Source organism: Crocodylus siamensis, chromosome 2 (assembly GCF_052110815.1).
Source record: "Crocodylus siamensis isolate JL-2025a chromosome 2, ASM5211081v1, whole genome shotgun sequence".
NCBI classification, from domain to species: Eukaryota; Metazoa; Chordata; order Crocodylia; family Crocodylidae; genus Crocodylus; species Crocodylus siamensis.
This window is the reverse complement of record NC_143396.1, coordinates 225,078,853-225,101,469: the sequence shown is the minus strand read 5'-3', so window position 1 is coordinate 225,101,469 and position 22,617 is coordinate 225,078,853. Positions and strand designations below refer to the sequence as shown.

The 22,617-nt window shown below is 47.7% G+C and overlaps 1 protein-coding gene across 3 annotated transcripts; it reads left to right on the top strand.

Moving 5' to 3' along the window:
• Positions 1–9,873: 9,873 nt before the first annotated feature.
• Positions 9,874–18,240, top strand: CCDC177 (coiled-coil domain containing 177). 3 transcript variants are annotated; one of them, XM_090033231.1, is made up of 3 exons: positions 9,874–9,928; positions 10,825–12,745; positions 15,760–18,240. In XM_090033231.1, the coding sequence occupies exons 2-3, from the start codon at positions 10,835–10,837 to the stop codon at positions 15,763–15,765; spliced, it is 1,917 nt and encodes a 638-aa protein (XP_089889357.1). In that variant the 5' UTR covers positions 9,874–9,928; positions 10,825–10,834; the 3' UTR covers positions 15,766–18,240. The 3 variants fall into 3 exon arrangements, with proteins under 3 accessions (XP_089889357.1, XP_089889355.1, XP_089889356.1); XM_090033229.1 differs by having other exon boundaries at positions 10,825–18,240; XM_090033230.1 differs by having other exon boundaries at positions 9,916–10,030; positions 10,825–18,240.
• Positions 18,241–22,617: the final 4,377 nt, after the last annotated feature.

Sequence of the window (22,617 nt, the reverse complement as noted above, 5' to 3'; positions counted from 1 at the left end):
AGCAGTATTCCTGCCCAGACCAGAGGAGTTGGACTCAATCTTTTGAGATCCCTTCCAGCCCTTAATTTTTATTATTTCTATTAGTTTTTATTATTTCTAATGCTTTGTACTCAGTACAAGTGACTCCACAAGGAATAAAATAGTGAAGAACGTGGCCCCTTGCTGCCATTAGTCCCCTGTGCTATGCTTTATCCAAAGAAAAGAACAAAGGTATATATCTCACCCCTTCTTCATAGTTGTGAGCCCCATGAGATGTCATCAGTGGGACAGAACAATTAAAAGCCATGCATGCAAGAGGAACACTGAATTACACTGGAACATGGGATTATACTCCTGGAAAGCATAGCTTTAGTGTTATTTTTCATATGTATAGGACAGAGAAGGGCAGGAAGATTTAAACAATTCCCCTGAAAATTTGAAAAAAAACTACAGTGTTACAGTGTCACAGTGTCCTTAATACAAAAAAAATCCATGGTGCAATAAGGTTAAAAATTACACAGAAAGAAGAAATAATTCCTTTCCCATCCTACAAATAACCCCTTAGATTATTGAAAGCAAAAATAATGTTACCTATCTACTTCCATTTTATCAATTATTCTGCATGGCTACATTTTGCTGATCATTCACCTTGGGCAGGACAACCAAACCTATCATTTTCTCTGTTGTTTTTCTGGTGCTCATGCAATAATACAGTACTGCAGTTCTAGAATAGTGATTGCTATGGAAGCACAGTCATTTGTTGAGAAACAAGTTTTCAGTGGATTTTAACATTTCTACTCCTGTTAGACGATATAATGGATTTCCATTGGTTTTATTAGCTATTGGCACTTGTTTATGCAAATAATTGGGTTAGGCCACTTATTTAACAACCAGGATGGTATAGTGATAATGGCTAATGGCCCAATTAAGCACCGGGGCCATTCTGTGTTAGGACCAGAACACAGACATGAGGCCCCAGCTACATCAAGGAAACTAGCACTCATGTGATTACTAAGTTTGGCTAAAAACCTTGTCAAAATGTTTTTTCAATACAAAGTTAGGTTTTCAATTAAAGGTGTTTTTTTTTAAAAAGTGTTTCTATTACTTACTGTGGAAATTTTCCATTTTTTGTTGACAAAAGGAATTCCCCAAAACCAAACTTTGGCACAGCCTCCCCACAAAATATCCCTATCTAGATAGGCTGCCTGAGTACCTCCTGTGTGCTGTAGTTTCATTCACAGACTATAAGGTCAGAAAGGACCATTGTGATAATCCTACGTCCTCCATAACACAGACCACGGGTTAGTAGCCTTTTGCTGGTGCAGGCTGCCACTTGTAACCCCCCCACCTCTTGGTGAGGTTGACTCCCTCCTCCATCCAGGGCCCAGCTGCCTGTGGTTAGCCTTACCACTGCCCCCCAACCCCTCTGCAAAGAAGGTAAGCTAGGGCATTGTGAAGGAGTAGGCTCCACAGTAGAGGGGAGCAGCTCTGTGCCACCAATCCCTTATGCTGGACTGGACCTTTGGGGCCTGGACTGGACTTTTTTTCCAGCTGGATCCAGCCCATGGGGGTTGTAGGTTGCCAAACCCTGACATAGAACATAGAACTTGCTAGAATTAATTCCTGTTTGAATCAGACCATGTGGCTTTCTCATGGCTTTACCCTACTCTACAGTTCCAGCTCTCCAGCCCAACTCTGTTCCATAATGTAGCATGATTAGCAATTCCTGTTAACATTCCCCATTGCCCATGTCCAAGAGGTAGAAGTAAATTCCCATCAGAGTGACTGCCCTGTGGAAAAAAATAGGAGCATGAAGCACTGCAGAAGTGTTTCCAGGTTGACATATTTCAGGTTTTTGCCAAAATATTTTACTATTTGGATTTCTGCTGGAAAAAGTAAACTTTTCTCATAGAAAATTGAAATAGAAACTATTTTTTCTTTTTCATTAGAGGTGCACCAATATATTGGTGCCATATGGGATTAGCACCAACTAAAGGAAAAATAACATTATTGGCTATCAGCTTTTTTTGGCTGGTGTCACTGATATGTTCCGATAAATATAATATGCATTCTGGCTGGTGCCCCCAGACACCAAGTGAATGCATGCAGCCACAGTATGCATGCAGCCAGGATCACAGCCAGGCAGTGTGGGGAGCAGTGCCCTGCAGGTAAGTCTGTGGAGGGGAAGGGGTGTGGGTCAAAGAAGGGATGTAGGAGGTGCACAATGAGGGAGTGGGGCAGGGTCAGGGGCAGGAGTGGGGGCACTGCCCAACCAGGGCAGTGAATGGAACCTAGGGCTGGGGTGGGGAGCAGGACAGAGCCACGAGTGGCTCATCCAGGGAGTGTGGGGTGCGGTAGGTAGGGCGGGCTGCTGTGTGCACCCCCAGGGGAGGCATGGGGGGCATGTGCTCCCCTGGATTTGTGTGTGGGGCAGATGCAGGCTGCCCACTGTGGGCTCAGGGGTTTCTGCCGTGCACTGGCCACACCCCCCCCCGCCTGTCTGGCAGCAGTGGTGTTGGTGAGTTGTGCCCACTGTGGGGCAGGCAGGGGAGTTGTGCCCACTGTGGGCCAGGTAGGGGATGTGCAGCCAGCACGTGGCTCCTGAGGCAAAGGCAGCAGGGTGGAGAGCCCTGAGCCCACAATGGGCAGCCTGCATCCAGCCTTGCCTCACTTGGCTCAGTTCCAGTTAAAGGCATTCCCCATGCTTAAAAATGGTGGTGGCAGTGCTTGAACTAAGCTCATGTGACAAGCTTTAGTTCAAGCACCTGCACCAGCATCTTTAAGTACCAGGATACCAATCCCCCGGATGAGCCACCCGAGGCTTTGTCCCGCTCCCCACCCCAGCCCCAGGGTCCCACTCACTGCCCTGGCTGGGCAATGCATCCAGCCCCAGTCCCTGGCCTACTCCCTCCATCAATGTGGGGGCTTCAATCTGCAACCTCCAAACGCCTTCCCTCCCCCATTCCCCTTCCTCTCCACAGACTTACCTGCAGGGAGCTGCTCTCCACGCTGCCCAGCTGTGCTCCTGTAAATTGGTTTTTGGATGGGTATTGGCTGATATGCCTGGTGAATAACTGGCTATTGGTATCAGCCAAGAAAATCTTTATCGGTGCACCTGATTTCCATAATTTGTTTTCCTTTAAGAAAACCGTTCCCCCCTACTTTTCAGCCAGCTCTTGTAATTTTACTTATGTACAAATCTCTAGCATTGGTACACTTCCTCAGTGCAAGGCAGGGCTTGTGTTAGTTCAGCATATCATAGTCCTTCAAATATGTGACACATTTAAATTTAAGACATACCCCAATTTTGTAAGTACATTTAAGAAAACAAACAAGCAAGCTGTAAATAAAGATGCACACAAAACCATTTTGCCTTTTTTTCCCTTTCTCAAATTTAAGATGCTGGCTATTTTTAGAAGAAATTTCATTTTTAAAAGTCCATCTTATGTCCAAAGGACAGCAGTAATTCAAGGCAAGCATCAATACAATTACATTAGTGGCAAATTTCCTTTATGTAGACAGGGCCTATATTCTTAAAATGTCTTTTCAAACTATGGGTGTCAGGTCAGATTTTGCTTTCAAATATCCAGCTTCCAGTGGTTGTTTCTTACATTTTCTCCTACTCCCTGTAAGCCTTTTATTATCTTCTGCTTGCTTATGATGCCCTCTACTAGCTGTTCTACTTCCTGCTTATCTGTCTTTTGCTCTCATTCCCAATGGACCAGATCCATTCCAGTAGACTGATGTGCTGTGTCTGAAGCACAGCCACAGACTTTAACATTTAACTGATCTCTGAGCTGAGCTTCTCTGCTGGCTGAGTAGAGGAGCACAGGAGTTTCTATTGCTGATCAGCTTCACTGTAAATGAGTCCAGGGCTGCAGACACAACAGTGTAGAACAGCTGTTATGGAGGAGCTAAATGGGAGGAAAGTGGCATGGGGATCTGGTGAAAGGACTAAGGGAAAAAAACCAAGGGGTGGAAGGGAAGAAGATAGACAGGATCTGCTCATTTCCACCAAAGAAGCAGGTAAAAGGAGACAATGCCCAGATTCCCCTCTAGCTGGGACTTGGGTCACAGTGCACAGTGTCACCCAGAACCTGGCACTCACCATTGCTCAAAGCAACTTGACCAAAATGAGATCCATAGACCAAAATTTGGGGAAGGATCTGTGAACAATGGATGATGACTTGCAGCAAAGGACTAAGCTGGAAAGAGGTGCCCAAGGCTGGGTGTAGGGTCTTGCTGTATTTAATATCTTCATTAAAGGTTTAGGAAAGAGAATGAGAAGTGTTGCCATCAGACTTCCAGCTGAGACACAGGACCCCATTGTGCTTGACAATCTTGAGAGTGGCCTGGAGCAGCATCACTCATTGGGAAAATTCTAGTCTGGCTCAAAGGTGGAAGCCTGGTGAACACAAGCTGGTATAAAGAGACCCAGCGTGTGCCTGCACCGAGTTGGAGGTGTGACTGCAGCACAAGCTGACATATCTGAGCTTGCTTTCCTCCAGTGAACTTAGGCAAAAGTAACAATGAAACCACTATAGCATGGACTGTTCAGGCTGCTACTTATTTGAAAAGTTGGAGAGCTGTCACCTTAGCTTCACTACTCCTGGTACATGGGCAAGCTACCGGTAGATTAAAGCCATCTTGTGATTGTACCTTGTGCAGTTCAACAAAGACAGGTGCAAAGTGCTGCATCTGGGCAAAAGGAACAACCAACAAACTTACAGGCTGGGGACTGACCTTCTCAGCAGCACAGCAGCGGAAAGGGATCTTGGAGTCATAGTTGACTCCAAGATGAACATGAGTCATCAATGTCACAAAATGATCAACAAGCCTAACCACACTTTATCATGCATTAGCCAGAATCTGGAATGGGCTTCCAGGGGAGGTGGTGCTACCTTGGGGGTCTTAAAGAGGAGACTGGACAAACACATAGCTGGGGTTGTCTGACCTCAGTACTCTTTCCTACCCAGGACAGGGGGTCAGATTCAATGACCTACTGAGGTCCCTTCCAAACCTAATGTCTATGAATCTATGAATCTCTGTGTGAGCATAGCCCCTAGGAAAAAAACACAGAGTGAAAGGAGATTCAGCCTGTAAAACACAAACTGCTGTACTAAGGGGGAAAAAACCCAGTAACCAAATATTCACTGGGAAGGAGGCATCTGGGCAGATTCATACTGATGGAAATTTAGGAACAATAGCCAATAAGATGTGGCTTGCAACAAGATACAAAACTGAAAAAGGTTAATGCCACAGAAAGGCATCCTGCTACAGGGCAGAGATAATTGGCCTCCTCCACTGAGCTCTAGGACCATAGCATATGGAGTTGTGTGTTCAGTTCTAGGTACTTCATTATTAGAAAGATATTGATAAATTGGAAAATGTTTAGAGGAAAACTGATCATGGTAGGAGATGAGAGATTGACTTAGGTCAGGAGGATGGCTAAGGGGCTACTAAGAGGGATTGTGAAAACAGCTTGCAAACTTTTGAAAGGTGAATGCTTTAGCATAATAAAAAGTAGAGGTGCCTTATCCAAGAGGAATTAAGAAAGGGAAAACATAAGCTGAATATAATATAAACTTCCTGACAGAAGAGATCCACCAGGTCATAAAATTGTCTCCTGAGGGAAATAGTGAAAGTAGAATTGGGAAGTTTTACACTGGATTAGATAAAGTGCTAATAAAGGTTCAACAAAGAGAAAGGAGACAGAATCGTTGGGTTAGTACATCTTTTTGCACCTCTACAGTCTATAGGCCTGATGCTCTATTGCCCTGCATGTGAGTGGTCATTTGCACCAGTGTAAATGGTGTGTATAATTCTACCAAAGCAGACTAGTAACATATCACTTTGCATGAGTTTATGAATTGCAGCACAAGGGGCAGGGCAACAGACTTGAGTCCAAAGATTCCATAGGAAAAAGGATCACTACCAGAAATATGCTCATTTAACCCTTCTGCAGTATCTTTGTATGTTGAGCATCTGGTCTGTTTTTTGACCTTTGCAGAGATGTAAGTATCTCCCTGACTCTGCACACTAATGGCTAATAAAGACATAAGAAGCTGTTTTTAAAACTCTGGATGTGAATATTCTTGCTGTTGCATTGGAGAATTCACATCTGACTTACGAAAGGTCCATAAATAAACCAGAGGGAAGAAGACTCAAGCTTGGCAACACTGAGGGTTGCAAGAGAAGCCTCATTTCACATACACATTTACATAATTGTATATCAAGAAATGAAATAACACAACTCCAGCATTATTTTCCTGTGAGGAGAGACCATTTTTCTAGTTATCAGTGATGCTTCTACTATGTGCATTTGTTGTTGCATTATGGTAGCATTCAGAGCAGTGACTCTCAGTTGTGACTGACTCAGGAGGCACGTGAACTGTCAACCTTACTGACAGAACCACAACAATGTGGACTGCCACCAGGTGAACTAGGGCAAACACATGCCAGTTCAGAAGAAAAAACTAGCAATTTGCATAGTATGTTGCATTACTCAGGACTGTAGCAAGGACACACTCTATGCATGCAGCTAAAACAAAATACTTCAATAACATTTTCTGCAAAGAGCTGATGATGATAAGTTGAAGTGGTACTTTTGGCTTGGAAGCTGCAGTCTGTCACTGATAGAGGCCTGAGCCCCACTGGGAAAGGCCATGGACCATTGTCTGGGTGGGGGAAAGACATTCCTCTCCTGAAGATTTTACATGCATCTAAACCCAGTGATTGCCAAAGGGTGTGCTGTAGTACACTAGTGTTTTGTGGAAGTGGCAAAAGTGTGCCATGAAAAATAATATTTTATCTATTGGTATCAGATCTGGCCCATGAAGACATATTATCTTGCCTGTGGGGCTCCTCATGGGTTTGGAAATTCAGTGGTGGGGGAGCAGTGGCAAGGAATACTGCCACCCCTCACCCACCACCAAATTTCCAAACCCCAAGTGGTGAGAACAGGTGCTGGTCATTCCAGCTCCATACAGCAGGATTGGGTTCATAGACAGGATCTGGTCCACAAACCAACCCGGCACTGCTTATCTGGCCCATGGGGACAAAAGATTGGGTATCACTGAGTAATGCATACACACCTGTATGGGTATATAATCACACACGCCCCCAACCCTTTTTGGGTATAACAGTGCAGTATGCCACCAATTTTAATCCAGAAAAAGTGCGTCCCACTTTGGGAAACACTGATCTAATTTATTAATCTTTAATACTTGTCACCTATATGTCGTGGGAATCTACCATATTGGGTAAACAAATACTGTGTTGGAAGAGTTTGCCATGTAAATACTTGGTGGATTGGCATGGATGCATTAGAAGTATGCAAGGAAACAGATCAGACAGCAATAAAGGTTCTGTTAGCTCAGTCCCTTGTCACTGAAGCCCAGAAGCCTATTCAGTGGCTTAGCCTTCCCAGGCCCCATTTTAGGCTTTTTTGAACCATGCCCAGGCCCCAGACTGCACTGTACCCATGAGCTGAAGCCATCCTTTGACTGGCCAGGTGATCGTATTCAAATCAGATGGATTAAACTGCAACTGTATCAATGAAGTGTATTAACAGCAGCAATGTTGCCTTGAACTGGCTACTGGAAAAAAAAACCTGCTCAGGTTTGTTATCTAGAAATGATATTGCAGAAAAGTAGCAGAAATTTCCCTTAAAATCAACAGTGGAAGGGTGTTTGTGCCCGAAAGCTTGCAAAGAACAATTTTTCCAACTATTTAGTTGGTCTAATAAAAGATATCACATCTACCCAAAAAAACTTCTGCAGCAAGGAACACTTTATTCTGGAGGTGAAGGCTGTAAAGTGTGGAATGCCCATGGAAAGATAATGGTGCTAATTGTCAAACTCTAGGGGGCTGTTAATTTATTACAATATATTTGCATATTCATGTATTTTTCTGTCTTCTATGCTCTACTCAGCAAGCAGAAAACACCAGAGTGATAACAGATCAGCTACTGGCAGCAGAAGGCTTGTGTTCAGTTTCTGAATTAGAATTCAGGAGACTGGGCTTTAGTTTCCAGCTCTGCCATAGATTTCTTACATGGATTTGAACAAATTGCTTAATCTCTCTGTGCCTCAAATCTCCATCTGGGAAATGGGGTTATAATTCTCCCCCCTCCTCCTCCAGCTACTTCTGTTTTGTCTATACAGACTGTAAACTCCTGCAAGCAGACTCTCTCCTTTCACACAGATGTACAGTACATACCACAATGGAGCCATGATCACCCTTGGAGTTTCTAGGCACTGCTAAAATGGAAAAAATAGGGTCAAAAGGGTCATCAAGTCCAATCCCATTGTTATTCCTAGAGCAGTGGGGGCAAACCTTTTCGAGAGATGCACGAAAGTGCTACTGTGCTCCCTTTCCCCAGCCTGATCTGCTGCTCTGTTTTCTGCTACCACCCCTTTACTCCCTGCCTGCTCTGCTTTTTGCTCCTGGCCCTGTGCTCCCTACCCAATCCACTGCTTTGCTTTCTGCTCCCTCTTCTATCTGTGCTGCTTGTTCCCCCCTGATCTCCCACATGCCATCCACAGAGGCTGCCCATGCCACTTACAGTACCTGTGCCACAGGTTGGCCACCCCTTTCCTAAAGTATCCTAGACTAAGAACATAAGACTTGCCATTGAATGGGGCAGACCATCAGTTCATCTTGCCCAGTCTCTTGTGTCACACAGTTCAGTGTCTACTTCTGATGCCCTAGTTATTAACCTACAACCTCACTCTCATTCCCATTTTCTTTTTGGTTGTCCCACACATTTAGCTGATACATCCTCAGTGGCCTCTCTTAAGGGAGGCTTATAGTTCCCCATGATGGGCCCAGTCCCATGACCAAATGGCACATCATATAGGCCTGTGTCACCCAGTGGCAGAGTGGATGCTGCAAGGGAGAGTGAACTGGGTATGACCCTGTTTTACTCCATTGTTGGGTATGACCCTGTTGTTTCTTTCCCACTTGCAGCCTCCAGTATTTAAAGTCCAGGGAGCTCTGATTCAGAGGCTATGGCCCTAACTCCCATGCTCAATATCTACTGATGCTCTTTTCCTCCAAGAATGTGTCCCATCCCTTTTTGAATCTGGCTAAGCCTCTAGCTTTCACCACACCTGGTGGCAAGGAGCTCCACTGATGCCTATGCAAGCTCAGCTTGCGAGCCTGCAATGAAGGAGATCCCACACCTCCCTTACGTCAGGGTTTCTCAGCCTGGGGTTTGTGACCCAAAAGTGAGCTGCAAGAATATATGAAAGAGTTGTGAACAAACTTTAAAAATGGATTATCCCTTAAAGCAGAAAAATGTGGGAAACTGTGGCTTTTCCCTTGCAAGCTGGCAGATTTCCAGCCTGCTAGGACCCCCCCTAACCCACACCCTGCTCCCTGGCCCCAAACACCCAGCCCATGTCCTAAACACTTGGGGGGGGGGGGCGCAGTGGGTCGGGAATGAGGGGCACTGGACAGGTCATTGCTGTTTACAAATGAGTCCTGGTACAAAAAAAGGTTGAGGGCCACTGCTCCAGGCAGGTCCTGCCAGTCCTAGGTGCCAGCGTTCACACCAGCCCACACAGGCCCTGTCGTTGCAGCAGCTGTTGCTTTCTACAGCAGTGGCTCCTCTCCAGGAAGGTGCACCTGGCTCTTTTATTTTGGAGCATCTTTCTTTCTTTTTAAAGGGGGCGGGGGGCGGGAAGAGAAAGATATGCTGCCGGGGGAATGAGTCCTCTCTATCCCATGCACCAGCCCCTCCTCAAGCTGCCAGACAGGGCTGCGAGCCTCCCAACCCTAGCCTGCTCCTTGGAGAGAGGCTCATCATTTATTCATAGCTCCCTCCTTCCTGCCTCTCTCCTTCTGTCGCGCAAACTGGAGCCACCCCTCACCCCCCCCTTCCTAGAGAAACCCAGTTGCTCATCAAATCCCAGCCTCCCAGGAGCAGCTCTGGTGGGAGGCGGTGGTAAGTTGCGAGCGCTGCAGGGGAGAGGGATGCGAGGCCGGGAGGGGCCAGGCGATGCCCAGGGCTTGGGGGAAGTAACGCGGAGCCGGCTGCAGCCGCCAGGTGAGGTGTGTGCGGGGAGCCGCGGACGGGCCGCCCGCCCGCATCGCCGCAGCCCCGAGCAGGCGGCGGCCGAGGGACAAAGCCCGCGGGGGGAGGGGGCAGCCCGGGGGGCGCGAGTCCGGCTCAGGGGCAGACGGAGGGGAAGCGGCCACTGCCGGGGGCAGAGGGACGGGTGCGGGGGGGGGGGCGGGGCAGGGCGTGTGGACGTGGGGGGAGGCAGCGGCCGCCGCGCTGCGGCGTGCACACACACAGCACGGCTCGTGCACTGGGAAACCTGAGGGTGTTTGCCTGTTTCTACTCCCCTAACACACACACACACACACACACTCTCTCTCTCTCTCTCTCTCTCTCTCTCTCTCTCTCCCTCCCTCCCTCTTTGCAGCCCAGCCCGGAGAGCCTGACAGCCCCTTTGCCGCGCACACAGACACACGTGTTATTCCCGGGATCTCTCTGTCTCCCACAAACACACACACACACCTCCCCCTCCCCCACACGTGCGTTAGAGATTCCCGGGATCTCGCACGTACATTATTCCCCAGGATCACACACTCCCCTCACACCCCCCGCCACGGACGTGTTACACGCACGCACCCCGCAGTTCTGCACTGAGAATACCAAGGGGGTGTTGGCCTGTTGCTACCCCCCTCCTCACACACACACGTGTTACTCCCGGGATCTCTCTCTGTCACTCACACACACACACACACACACACACACACACACTATTCCCAGGATCACACAACACCCCCCCGGGCGTTGCCCCCCGCCCCGCTGACCGGCCCGTGTCCTTGCAGGCCCGCGGCCATGGTGGACCCGGTGGCGGAGCCGGGCGAGGAGCAGCGCGCGGCCCCGGGCGGCGCGGCGGGAGACGGGGCGGCCGCAGCCGCCGCGGGAGCCCCGCCGCAGCCGCCGCCGCAGCCGCCGGGGCCGGGGGAGCCGGGCCGGCCCCGCGAGCAGTCCCCGCTGCTGCACCTGGACCTGTACAACTTCGACTGCCCGGCGGCCGAGGGCAGCCGCTACGTGCTGACCAGCCCGCGCTCGCTGGAGGCCTGCGCCCGCTGCGCCGTCAAGCCCGTGGAGCTGCTGCCCCGGCCCCTGGGCGAGCTGGTGCGGGAGGCCCCGGGCCGCTCCATGAGGGTGGCCGCCGGCCTGTACGAGGCCTACGAGCTGGAGAGGCAGAGGAAGCTGCGGCGGTGCCGGGAGGAAAGAGAAAGGATTATCCGCGAGGAGAAGCGCAGGATTTTCACCCCCCTGGCCAGCGGCAGCCTGCCCTCCTCTCCTGCCTCCCGCCTGGCCTTCAAAGCCCCCCCAGATGGCACCTGCTCACCAGCCCCGCAGGCAGGGGCAGGGGTAGAGGCGGGGGCCAGCGCCGGGACCACCCCCACAGGGACCAAGACCAAGACCAAGAGCCACTCCCTGGACTCCCTGCAAAAGAGGAGAGAGGGTTTCTCAGCCAAAACTTCCTCCGATTCGGGGGCGTCCTCCTGCTACAGTGGGGAGAGCCCTGGGGACAAATGGGCCAAAAGCATCCCCAGGATTAGGACGGTGGCTGCCATGAGCTCCCTCGTGGGCCGGAGCTTCAGCCTGGGGGATCTGAGCCACTCCCCCCAGACCACCAAGAAGGTGGAGAAGATCGTCAAGGAGGTGAAGAGGAAGAAGGGTCTCAAGGAGGTGTCAGAGAGGGACAGGAAGATTGCGGCCTTGATGATTGCCAGGCACCAGGAAACCAGCCTCCTGAATGAGCAGAGGTACACGGCACATCTACAGTGGGACAGCCAGCGGCGGCAAGCAGAGCAGCGCAAGGAGGAGGAAGAGAAAGAGAAGCAGAGGGCGCTGCTGCAGTGCCACAAGATGTGGGAGTCCCAGGTGGAGAAGCGCCGGGGGAAGCTGAGCCAAGAGCACCAGGAGGCAACCCTGCTGAAGCAGCGGCAGTGCCTGATATATGAAGAGAGGTGGAAAGAGCAGGCCGAGAAGCAGGAGAAGATGAAGAGGGAGAAGCTGGAGAGGGCCAGCCGAGAAGACAAGCAGAAGAAGCTCCATCAGGAGCACAACCTCAAGTCTAAGGAGGAGGACAAGAAGGAGCACCTGGAGCGTGAGGAACAGCTCCTGCAGGAGAAGCTGTTCAGTGCTGCACAGAAGAAGTTGAGGAAGGAGCTGCAGCTGCAGAAGGAGAAGAAGCTGCTCCACCAAGCAGAGAAGGTGAAGCATGAGGCCTTGCTCAAGGAATTGGCTTGGCATGAGGCAGAGGAAAAGGAGATGCTAAAGGCTTCCCTGGAGATGAACCTGAACAAGGCCCAGGAGAACTATGAGCAGCTGGTAGAGAAGAGGAACCAGGACATGAAGGAGAAGGCCAAGCGGGGGGAGATGCAGTTCCAGAGAGCCAAATTATCAGCAGAGAGGAAAGAAAAGGAGCAGAAAGAGCACTTAGAGGCACTGGCCAGAGCCACAGAGAGGAAGCTCCAGCATGCTGCCCAGGTGGCTGAGGAGGTAGTTCAGCAGAAAGCCCGCAAGGTGGTCCAGAGCCGACTGGAGAAGGAAAAGGTACAGAAAATGAACAAGCAGAAAGTGGAGCAGTGTGAGAACTTGCGGCGCAGGGAGATCCTCCTCTCCATTGAGAAGAAGCTGGAGAGGAGTGAGCAGTTCTTCAGGGAGAAAAAAACTGTCCTGGAAAATGCCAGGTCTATTGCCCGGGCATCCTTCCACGTCCGGGAAAAGGTACGGGAGGAGACGAACACACGTACCTTTGACAAGATGGCCTTTGAGGCAGAGTTGCATGCCAGCCTGGATAAAAAATGAGAGGTCTTGTCTTTCTGTAGATGATGAGGAATGCATCACCTGGCACTCACCATAATGCAGTAGAAAGCTCTTTCATGTGGGAACACAATTTTATTTTTTTTAAATCCTGAGTTACTGTTTGTGGGGACCAGGGTACTGCACAAAAACCATGGCAGCTATTTCACATACCTTTATAAATACAATTTTATTTTGGGGGTTGTTCTAGGAGACAGACCTCAGTTCTCTCTACCAGAAGAGAAACTATCCCATCTCCATCTGACACAAAGCCATGTACACAGATTAAAGGAAGAGCACGCACATTTACTCAATGAGGGCTGCAGTGGCAACTTGCCAGAAACCTGTAGGTTTCCTCTAATTTGCCTAAAAATAGAGTTGATTGCAGTCATCCTCATCTTTAATATGGAAATGCACAGAGTCAAGATTATAGGCCTAAGTGTAAGGCACCTCATTTTGATTTGAGTGGCTTTTCAGCTTGAAACAAGTCCTGTTTGCTTGAATCTGTTGTCTCCTCCACACTAATGATGAGAATGGCTCCTTTATAGAACTCCATGGGGTGCATCTGGTTCCTGGGTTGCACTTTATCCACTTCTGATATAAAATGCAGAAAGAAGGTGCCTATAATAAGATTTTTTTGACACCATGCAAGTAGATGCCATGATCAGAGCTGGGCAGATATTGCAAACTATAATTCACAACCACTAACTATAACACTAACCTTTGCTTTCATTGTCTTGACAACCCCTTTCACTCACCTTCCACAGACATTCAGAGAAAGCCATTGTTACAGAAAAGGGAATGTCATATATACAACTGCATTCCCAGGAGTATTTGCACTGGAAGTGATTGCCTGGATTTCTGGAGAGGTCTGTCTGTGTTGTGCACCTATCCAATCAGGGATCAACAATACCACCATGTGACAGGTGCCCAATCATACAGTTTTAAGAGCAGATGATGAACAACTACTAGAAGTAAATTGGTTAAATGTTCTCAAGTAATTCACAGATTTGAGTTATGTTTGTGCAGATCGAACAATTTCAGCTCAGGACCCAGCTTTTGAAATACTGCCTGCTCACAGATCATTTCTAACAAAAAAATTAACAAGTAAATTATTTGCAGTGAATACATTACCCAGCTCTAATCATGACTTGCTACACAGGACACTGGTGCTAATGACTACTATGTCCTTTATGGCACATAAGACAACAGATGTACATTTTGGAACAAATTAATACTTGTTATTAATTTACTCAGGAGGGGATCATGGCATTCTTACAGCTCTATCAGTTACTGGATAGCATGGAATTAATCCTTCTGTTATTAATGAAGGAGGACTATTAAAAGCCTGCCCCAAACTCATGGAAAATATTGGATTTAGAGAATATTCTGCTGCGCTTTGCTATATGTATTTTTCTCCCGGATTATTGTTATCAGAACACATCTGCATGAAAACAGAAATCTTTGCTAGACTGCTTCTAAGTTTATGGTATAACTAGCTGCTTCTTCCCTGCACTTCATGCCCCCGTGACATCATGCTGGGCTGCTATGGAAAAGGTGCTGATAGAAAGGTCACGCAAATAGAATATGCTCAGCTCAGATGAGGTGAAGCAGTGGGAGCAACAAAGATCCTGTGTTCATGTAAATGACTCTATACACAAAGCCAGGGGAAGAAAGATGGGAAATAGTATGTGAGAGATCCTATATGGAGTGCTTTTCAACATTTTACTTGAGGTGGCAGCCAATCTTTAAAAGTTTTTGAAGGAGGATGTAATGTTAATGGCAACACTAGCAGTAGCTCCAAGGCATGCAGACCCTGGAAACAGGATACAACCAGTGCTGGAAGCAAAAAAAGTCAGTTTTCCAGACTTGGATTTAATTTATTTAGCTTGGTGACTAATAAACAAGTTTGGTCCAGTGTAAACAGCAGGGGACTAAGAGTCAGAAGGCTTGGATTTTGTTCCCAGCTCTGCCAGTGACTTGACACTAAGCAGGTCATTTGGAGCTGATCCTTCTCCCACTGAAATGAGTAGCATTTGCCCAAAAGAAGCAGAACTGGGTTATAGCCTTGCTATGCCTCATTTGACCCTCTGGGGTAAATGGAGGCTAATGATACCACACTTTTTAAAGGCCACTGAGATCTTCAGACAAAAGGTGCTATAGAGGTGTGGAGTATTTAATATGTATTTATGAGTATTTATTTTGTCTGTATTTAGTTAGGCACTACAGGAAAACATACGTGTTCACTTTTAGAAAGTACATCAGGCTACATCAAATAGCAAGAATATTCAAAACCATTGTTGGAGGATGGGGGGAGGAACAGTGCTGGACCCCTGCCCTCAGATAGGATCCTTTTGCCTTTGAACATTCCCAATGATTTGAATGGCTAATGGGCATTAACTTAAGGCAACTTTCATGGAATAATTCCCCTTTCTGTCATTTGTCCACTTAATTGTTATATTCAGCACCACTTGCTTTACTGTATAGGGAACTACTTTCAAATTTTTAAAACTAAACATTTTTTACGTTGTATGTTTTCCAAATGATATTTCTCTCTCTCTGTACATATACACACTACATTTACTATATATATATGTAAGTACACACACATACTATATATCACATACGATATATATCAAACATATACCATATAATATTGTAAATGTAGTGGGTCTGACCAATGTCTATATAGGAGAATGTGTGGAATCTTTTAATTGATTTCATATGTTTTACATCAAGCCCAGAAAAGCAAAAGTTAAGACATGCTGATGACACTGAAAGACACATTGACAATTTGGGGAGAGGCCTGAGAGCTGCTCCTCAGGTCTGCTCCCGCTTCTGTTGCTTTCAATGAGAATTTTACAACTGACTTAATTGGAAACAGAATTAGACTCCTGAATGTGTGTAACATATATTTATATTTGTTATTGTATTTTCAGTACTGAAGCGCAGTTATCAGAAAACCAAGAGCCCCCAAATGCAACGCTCCATCTGGCTGCTCAGAATAAGTTTGAAAACCTGAAAACCAGGAGCTGTAATTTTTTATTTTTTAATAGAGCACACATTTTTCCTTCTTACGAAGCAAAATGCAGATAACATTTTAGCCATACCAGGAAAGAAGGTAATCTCTTCTGGTTCTTCAGAAGGACTGTTAAGCACAACTGCATCTTGAGCTATTCATTATTTTCATTAATCCAAATATTTTGTCATTAGACTTACACTTATATGCTGTGTAAGGACCACTGCACAATATAAAAAGTTGCACTTAAAACACCATCAGGATGTATCTATCCAGATCTGTAGTCAGATCCACACTTCACATTGACCCCTGTATCTGCTGGGCTGACTCTACGCCCAGATCTAAGTACCCTTCAACTATGCGAAGGTTCAAATCCAGATTCAGTCTTCGAGACTTCAGCTGATGACCACTTCATTGATGGTTACTATATTCTTGCTTGATCTGGTTAGAATTTGCCAACTGTGACTGCCTGAAAAGTTATTTGAATATTAGATGTCAATACTACGATAAAAGACTACGGTATCCTTTGGATGTACAAAGCAGAATTCTATGACCCTATCCTACTGTTCTTTCTCAGGTAAAACTCTCATTGATCTAAATTGGAGTTTTGCTTGATTAAGACAAAATGATCAAGACTAAGGGTGCTCAGCCCCTGGCCTGTGTACCAGATTTGGCCTCCCTGTACCAGGTCATCCAGCCCACGGGACTCCCTACAGGTATGTGGGGAACTCCATAAGCCATGGCCCTGCATGCTAGATTGGGTGCACAGGACAGTGTGCAGGGCTGGGTGGCAGTGCGTGGCCCTGATCCTGGAACATGGGGCCAAGCAGATGTGACACAAGGCCTTGCAGCCCTGGTCTTGGCATGTAGTGTCTGATCCATTCATATGGCCCATAGGGCCAAAACACTGAGCAGCACTGATCAAGACCATAACAATGGAAGAAGAGATTCTGCCCCCGCCCTTGCCCTTCCCCACCCACATTGTGTATGAGATAAAAAAGACATTATAAAAATTAAGGTTCACACACTTATATGCTTTTCTATTGCAAAGCTATTAGACAAAGCCATATTGTTAGCCAGAATTCTCTGTTTGGTTCTATAATACAGTTCTTTTATTCCACAGTGCACCTTTGCATTCACGCCACGGGAAGTTATTCCTTATGGGATAACTTGGAGATTATACCATAGAATGAAAGCAGAGTCTGCAACAAAGATATCTGCATGACAGATCCAAGAGGAGGAATTGTTCATTGGGTATGCTACATGGCTGGAGTACTGTGTCCAGTTTTGGGCTCCACAATTCATAAAGGATGTGGAGAAGCTTGAGAGAGTCCAGAGAAGAGCCACGTGCATGATCAGAGGTCAGGAAAGCAGACCTTACGATGGCAGGCTGAGAGCCATGGGGCTCTTTAGCCTGGAAAAGTGCAGGCTCAGGGGTGATCTGCTGGCCACCTATAAGTTTATTGGGGTGACCACCAGTATCTGGGGGAACATTTATTCACCAGAGCGCCCCAAGGGATGACGAGGTTGAACAGTCATAAACTACTGCAAGACCGTTTCAGGCTGGATATAAGGAAGAATTTCTTTATTGTCTGAGCTCCCAAGGTCTGGAACAGCCTGCCATCGGAGGTGGCTCAAGCACCTACATTGAACACCTTCAAGAGTAAATTGGATGCTTATCTTGCTGGGATCCTATGACCCCAGCTGACTTCCTGCCCTTTGGGCGGGGGGCTGGACTTGATGATCTTCCGAGGTCCCTTCCAGCCCTAATGTCTATGAAATCTAGAAGGCCTGGACAGGATTGGGGAATTTAGGGAAAGCTTGCTTTCCAGGATCTGGGCACAGGTTTATTAACTCCTGTCTACAGACCTATGCTACCAGTCTTTATGTAATGCTTAAGAGAAATAATATGTCATCTCCCCTGTTGATCTGTTACCTGAGCTAGCTGAAGTATCTCTGCACAGCATTGTATTCAACCATGCAGACATACCAATTAGACCAGGTGACTGAGCACTGCTGTACATAGGGGAAGACCTTCCTTCTTGACCCATGGCCAGTGATCACATCAAAGCCTTAATTTGATTTCCAGAGATTCTGCTTGCCTGTGAATTAATTGTTGCTGAATAAGAACAGAATTGTTATACTAGGATTTTATGGTGGTGCATGCAATAGTTTTACTTTTAAAAAAAGATGCCAATCTATGATGGGGAGAGAATATGCCTAAATAACAAAATGAACTTCAGAGTCCCCCACATGCTTTTACTCTCGTTTCAGTAGGTAACACAGGCCAGAATTGTTTGCAGACAGCAGGAACACCTCAGCTGACTCCACGGCCCTTAATGCTAGAAGCCATATGGAATATGGATGGGCTCTGAAAGGGACTGAGTGCCATGAGTAATGTAGTCGGGGGGGTGGGGGGAACGAGGGCATCAGTCCCAGGCATTAAGTTGCAGGACAGTGGTGCAAAAAAAGCAGCTACTGTACCACTGGTCCAGCTGCTGCCACCAGTGGCCCAGCCACTGACGTGACCCTGTGTGCCATTGCCACCACCCAAGGGTGTAGAAGTGCTCAGGTTCGCCTCTGCATGCTCTTATCAGCTGCGGCTCAAGTTTACTATAATAAAACTGCAAAGTGTTTCAAGGATTTGCTGAAGTGGGACCCTCTGAAAAACCAACCCTGTATTTTATTTGGACCAGTTCACCCAGCTCTATGTAGTAAGGCTCTGAAACTAAATCTCAGGCCCAAACATGCCTCAGTTATGTATGTGTTCAAAATCCAAATCTAGAAGTGAATCTCTAGAAGTGTTGTCTCCTTTGTGTCAAGCCACTACAATCACTCATTTCTGACTTACTAACTCCTGTGGCATTTTGCCTGGGGAAGGACCTCCAGTTTGATCATTAATAATACAATAAACCTCAAGTCCTAACTGCTCTGTAACTCTGGGGTAACTCCAGGTCTGGGTTAGAGTTTGGCATCGTGAGTCCATTCCTAACAGCTGCTGTTCCTGCAAAATGTGAATGGGTTTATGGCAAATTCCAGGCCAGAAGGAGCTACCGATTGTTATGTAATTTTGCATATATCTCCTGCCTCCACTCTATTTATATACTCTGTAGCAATCATCAGTGTCTCAGAGAATAATACTAACAATGTCATTCTAGTCTTACAGTGCTTCACATATCTGCCCACAGTAAATCTCACAACCTACCTGTATGGTAGGGGAGCATTATTTTCCCCATTTTAAGATCTGGAAACTGAAGCAGAGAGAAATTAAATTACTTGCCCAAGGTTATGTCAGGAATCAGTAGTAGAGCTGAGATCACCAGCTGGGCATACGCTGACTCATTCCTCTTATAGTTTCACAGTAGCTAGAGTAAGGAGGGACTTGAACAGATCATCTAGCCTGACCCCCTGCCACAGGCAGCAATGAATGCTGGGTTCACAAGACCCCAGACAGGTGATCATCCAACCTCCTCTTGAATTTGCCCAAGGTAGGGGCAAGGACCACTTCCCTGGGAAGTTGGTTCCAGATTTTGGCCACCCTAACTGTAAAATATTGCCTTCTGATCTCTAACCTAAACCTATTCTCCATCAGCTTATTACCATTGTTCCTCGTTACCCCAGGTGGTGCTGGGGAGAATAGGGCTCTTCCTATTTGCTGTTGATCTCCCCTGATGAGTTTGTAGGCAGCCACCAGGTCCCACCTCAGCCTCCTCTTGCTGAGGCTGAATAGGTTCAGGACCCTCAGTCTCTCTTCCTAGGGCCTGTCCTATTGCCCTCTCACCAAGCCGGTGGCCCTCCTCTGAACCCTCTCCAGGCTGGCCACATCCTTTTTAAAGTGCAGCGCCCAGTGCTGGATACAGTACTCCAACTGCGGACTGACCAGTGTCGCATAGAGGGGGAGTATCACTTCTCTGGACCAGCTTGAGATGCACCTTTGAATGCATGACAAGGTATGGCTGGCATTGCTGGCTGCGGTCTGGCATTGGCAGCTCATGTTCATCTTGGAGTCAATAATGACTTCAAGATCCCATTCTGCCTTTGTGCTTTCAAGAGGGGAACTCCCTAGCCTGTATGTATGCTGTGGATTCCTTCTCCCAAGGTGCAGCACCCTGCATTTGTCTACGCTGAACCCCATCCTAGTCTCATCTGCCCACTTTTGTAGTCTATCTAAATCTAGTTGCAGCCTCTCTCTCCCTTCAAGTGTGTCCACCTCACCACACATCTTAGTGTCTTAGGCTACTTGGACAGTGTGCTTTCCACCCCCTTGTCCAAGTCACTGATGAAGATGTTAAACAGTGCGGGCCCGAGGACTGAGCCCTGGGGTACCCCACTGCTCACATCTTGCCAGTTTGAGTACAACCCATCCACCACTACTCTCTGAGTGCGCCCTGTGAGCCAATTTTTTACCCATCCAACTGTGTAGGCATCAGTGCCACAGTTGCTTAATTTATTAATGAGGATGGGGTGAGAGACAGTGTCAAAGGCCTTCTTAAAGTCTAGAAAAACTACATCCACAGCGACACCATCATCCAAGGATTTAGTTACTTGGTCATAAAAGGCAATCAGGTTAGTGAGGCAGGATGTGCCTTTGATGAACCCATGCTGATTGCTCTGAGCATGATCTCCCCTGCTGGCCCCCCACAGATGTGCTCCTTGATGATTCTCTCCAAAATCTTCCCAAATACCAAGGTGAGGCTTACAGGCCTATAGTTACTTGGGTCCTTCTTCCTCCCCTTCTTGAAAATTGGGACCACAATAGCCAGTTTCCAATCCCCCGGCACCTGGCCAGATGACCACAAATGCTCATACAGCTGAGCCAAGGGCTCCGCAATGACCCCTACCAGCTCCCTCAACACCCTTGGGTGGAGGGCATCTGGATCTGCAGATTTAAAAATGTCTAGCCCTTCCAGAAGATCCCTAACTACATCTGCACTGACTGAAGGCCTGACAGAGCTATCCCCAAGACTGTCCCTACCTTTGGTAGGTTGGATAGCCTGGTCCCTGTTCAAGAAAACAGAGGCAAAGAAACTGTTAAAAATATCAGCTTTCTTGCCTGGCGTAGCCACAAGGTTACCATTTGCATCTTGCAGGGGCCCTGCATTGCCTGGTGCCCTCTTCTTGCTCCCAATGTACTTGCAAGAGGACTTGTTGTTGCCCTTAATCCTGGACGGTAGCCTGAGTTCCATCTCTGCCTTGGCCTTCCTAATAGCCCTCCTTCGCTCATGGGCCGAGGAGGAGTACTCCTTCTTGGTGATGGCTCCTCCCTTCCCTTGGTGATGGCTCCTCCCTTCCATTGGTTGCATGCCCCCCTTTTGGTCCTCAGGCATTGCTGAATGCCCTTGCATTCAGCAAGGGCACCCCCCAAGGGGGTTTCTGAGCACTGTTACCCCCCTTGCTTCTCTCATGGACTATTATCCTTTGGGCCTGGAGGACTGCCCCCTTAAGGTATGACCATCCCTCATGGACTTCCATCTCCTCTACCTTCTGGGCCCTCAGCGCCTCCCCCACTAGTCTCCTAAGCTCATTGAAGTTGGCCCTTCTGAAGTCAAAGGCTTTGGCCCTTGATGCCCTGTGTTGGATAATGAAATCCAGCAGGTGATGATTGCTATTGCCCAGGTGGTCAAGGACCTGCAGTCCCCTCACCACGTCATCCCCCGTGGCCAGGACCAGGTCCAGCAAGGCGTTACCCCTAGTGGGGCTGTGCACTTCCTGGATAAGGTGAAGGCCCTGGAAAACAGCCAGGAACCTACGCTAGCAGTCAGACCTGGCTGTCTGCTCCTCCCAGCAAATGTCTAGGTAGTTTAGGTCACCCATGACAAAAAAATAACATCCTTTGACCTAAGCGCCTCCATAAGCTGACTGGAGAAGTCCTGGTCCAGCTTTTCCCCCTGGTTTGGTGGTCTGTAGTAGACACCCACTGTAAGGTCTCTTTCACCACGCTCCCCTTGTAGTTTGACCCATAGTGTCTCTGCCCAACCCTCCCCTAACTTGAAGTTAATCCTTGGTGATGGAAGGTGCTCTTTGACATGGAGTGCAACCCCCACACCTTTCTTCTCTGGCCTGTCTCTTCTATATAGGGTGTATCCCTGAATGCCCACTGCCCAGTCATAGGTAGGGTCCCACCAGGTTTCTGTGAGCCCTACTAAGTCTGGGTTCTTACTCGTGATCAGGAGGCACAGTTCCTCCTGTTTACTCCCTATACTACGAGCATTAGTGTAGAGGCACCTGAGGCCTCCTGAGGGTGCGTGTGCCTCCCTCCCATTCTCGGGACAGTTGTGGCCCCTGCTCCCCAGACATTGTTGCTTACCTGAGCTTCCCTTCTTCATTGTAAAGGAGATCATTTCAGCAGCAGTTCTAAGCTTTGCTCTCCAGGGGGTTCTGATGTGGAGAATCACGTTTAGAGCAAAATGCCAGCTTTCACTCTCCTGCACTATGCTCAAGACCTTTGGGCCTGTAAGTTTTCACCTTTGTTGTGTACAGGACCTTAAGATGCAGTTGCATTGGCAAGGCTCCATGAGGCCAGGTCTAGAGTTGCAGGGTAGCTGCCCGTCAGGAGTGAGATACATTGGCAGAGTCACTGGGGAGCAATGAACTGAAATAACAAAAATAGGGTTCAGTTCATCCTAGAAGTAAGTGTACAGAAGTCACTGGAGTTAAACCAGGAGTTAATGTGGTTTACACCAGTGGTGCACAACCTCCTGCCCATGGGTCAAATGTGGCCCATGGAGCTGTGTCATTTAGTCTGCTGGGCAGTAGGGGAGCCGTAGCAACATTAATT

Coding starts and splice junctions, on each gene's coding strand:
- CCDC177 (XM_090033229.1), top strand. CDS start 10,835: ATGGTGGACCCGGTGGCGGAGCCGGGCGAGGAGCAGCGCGCGGCCCCG.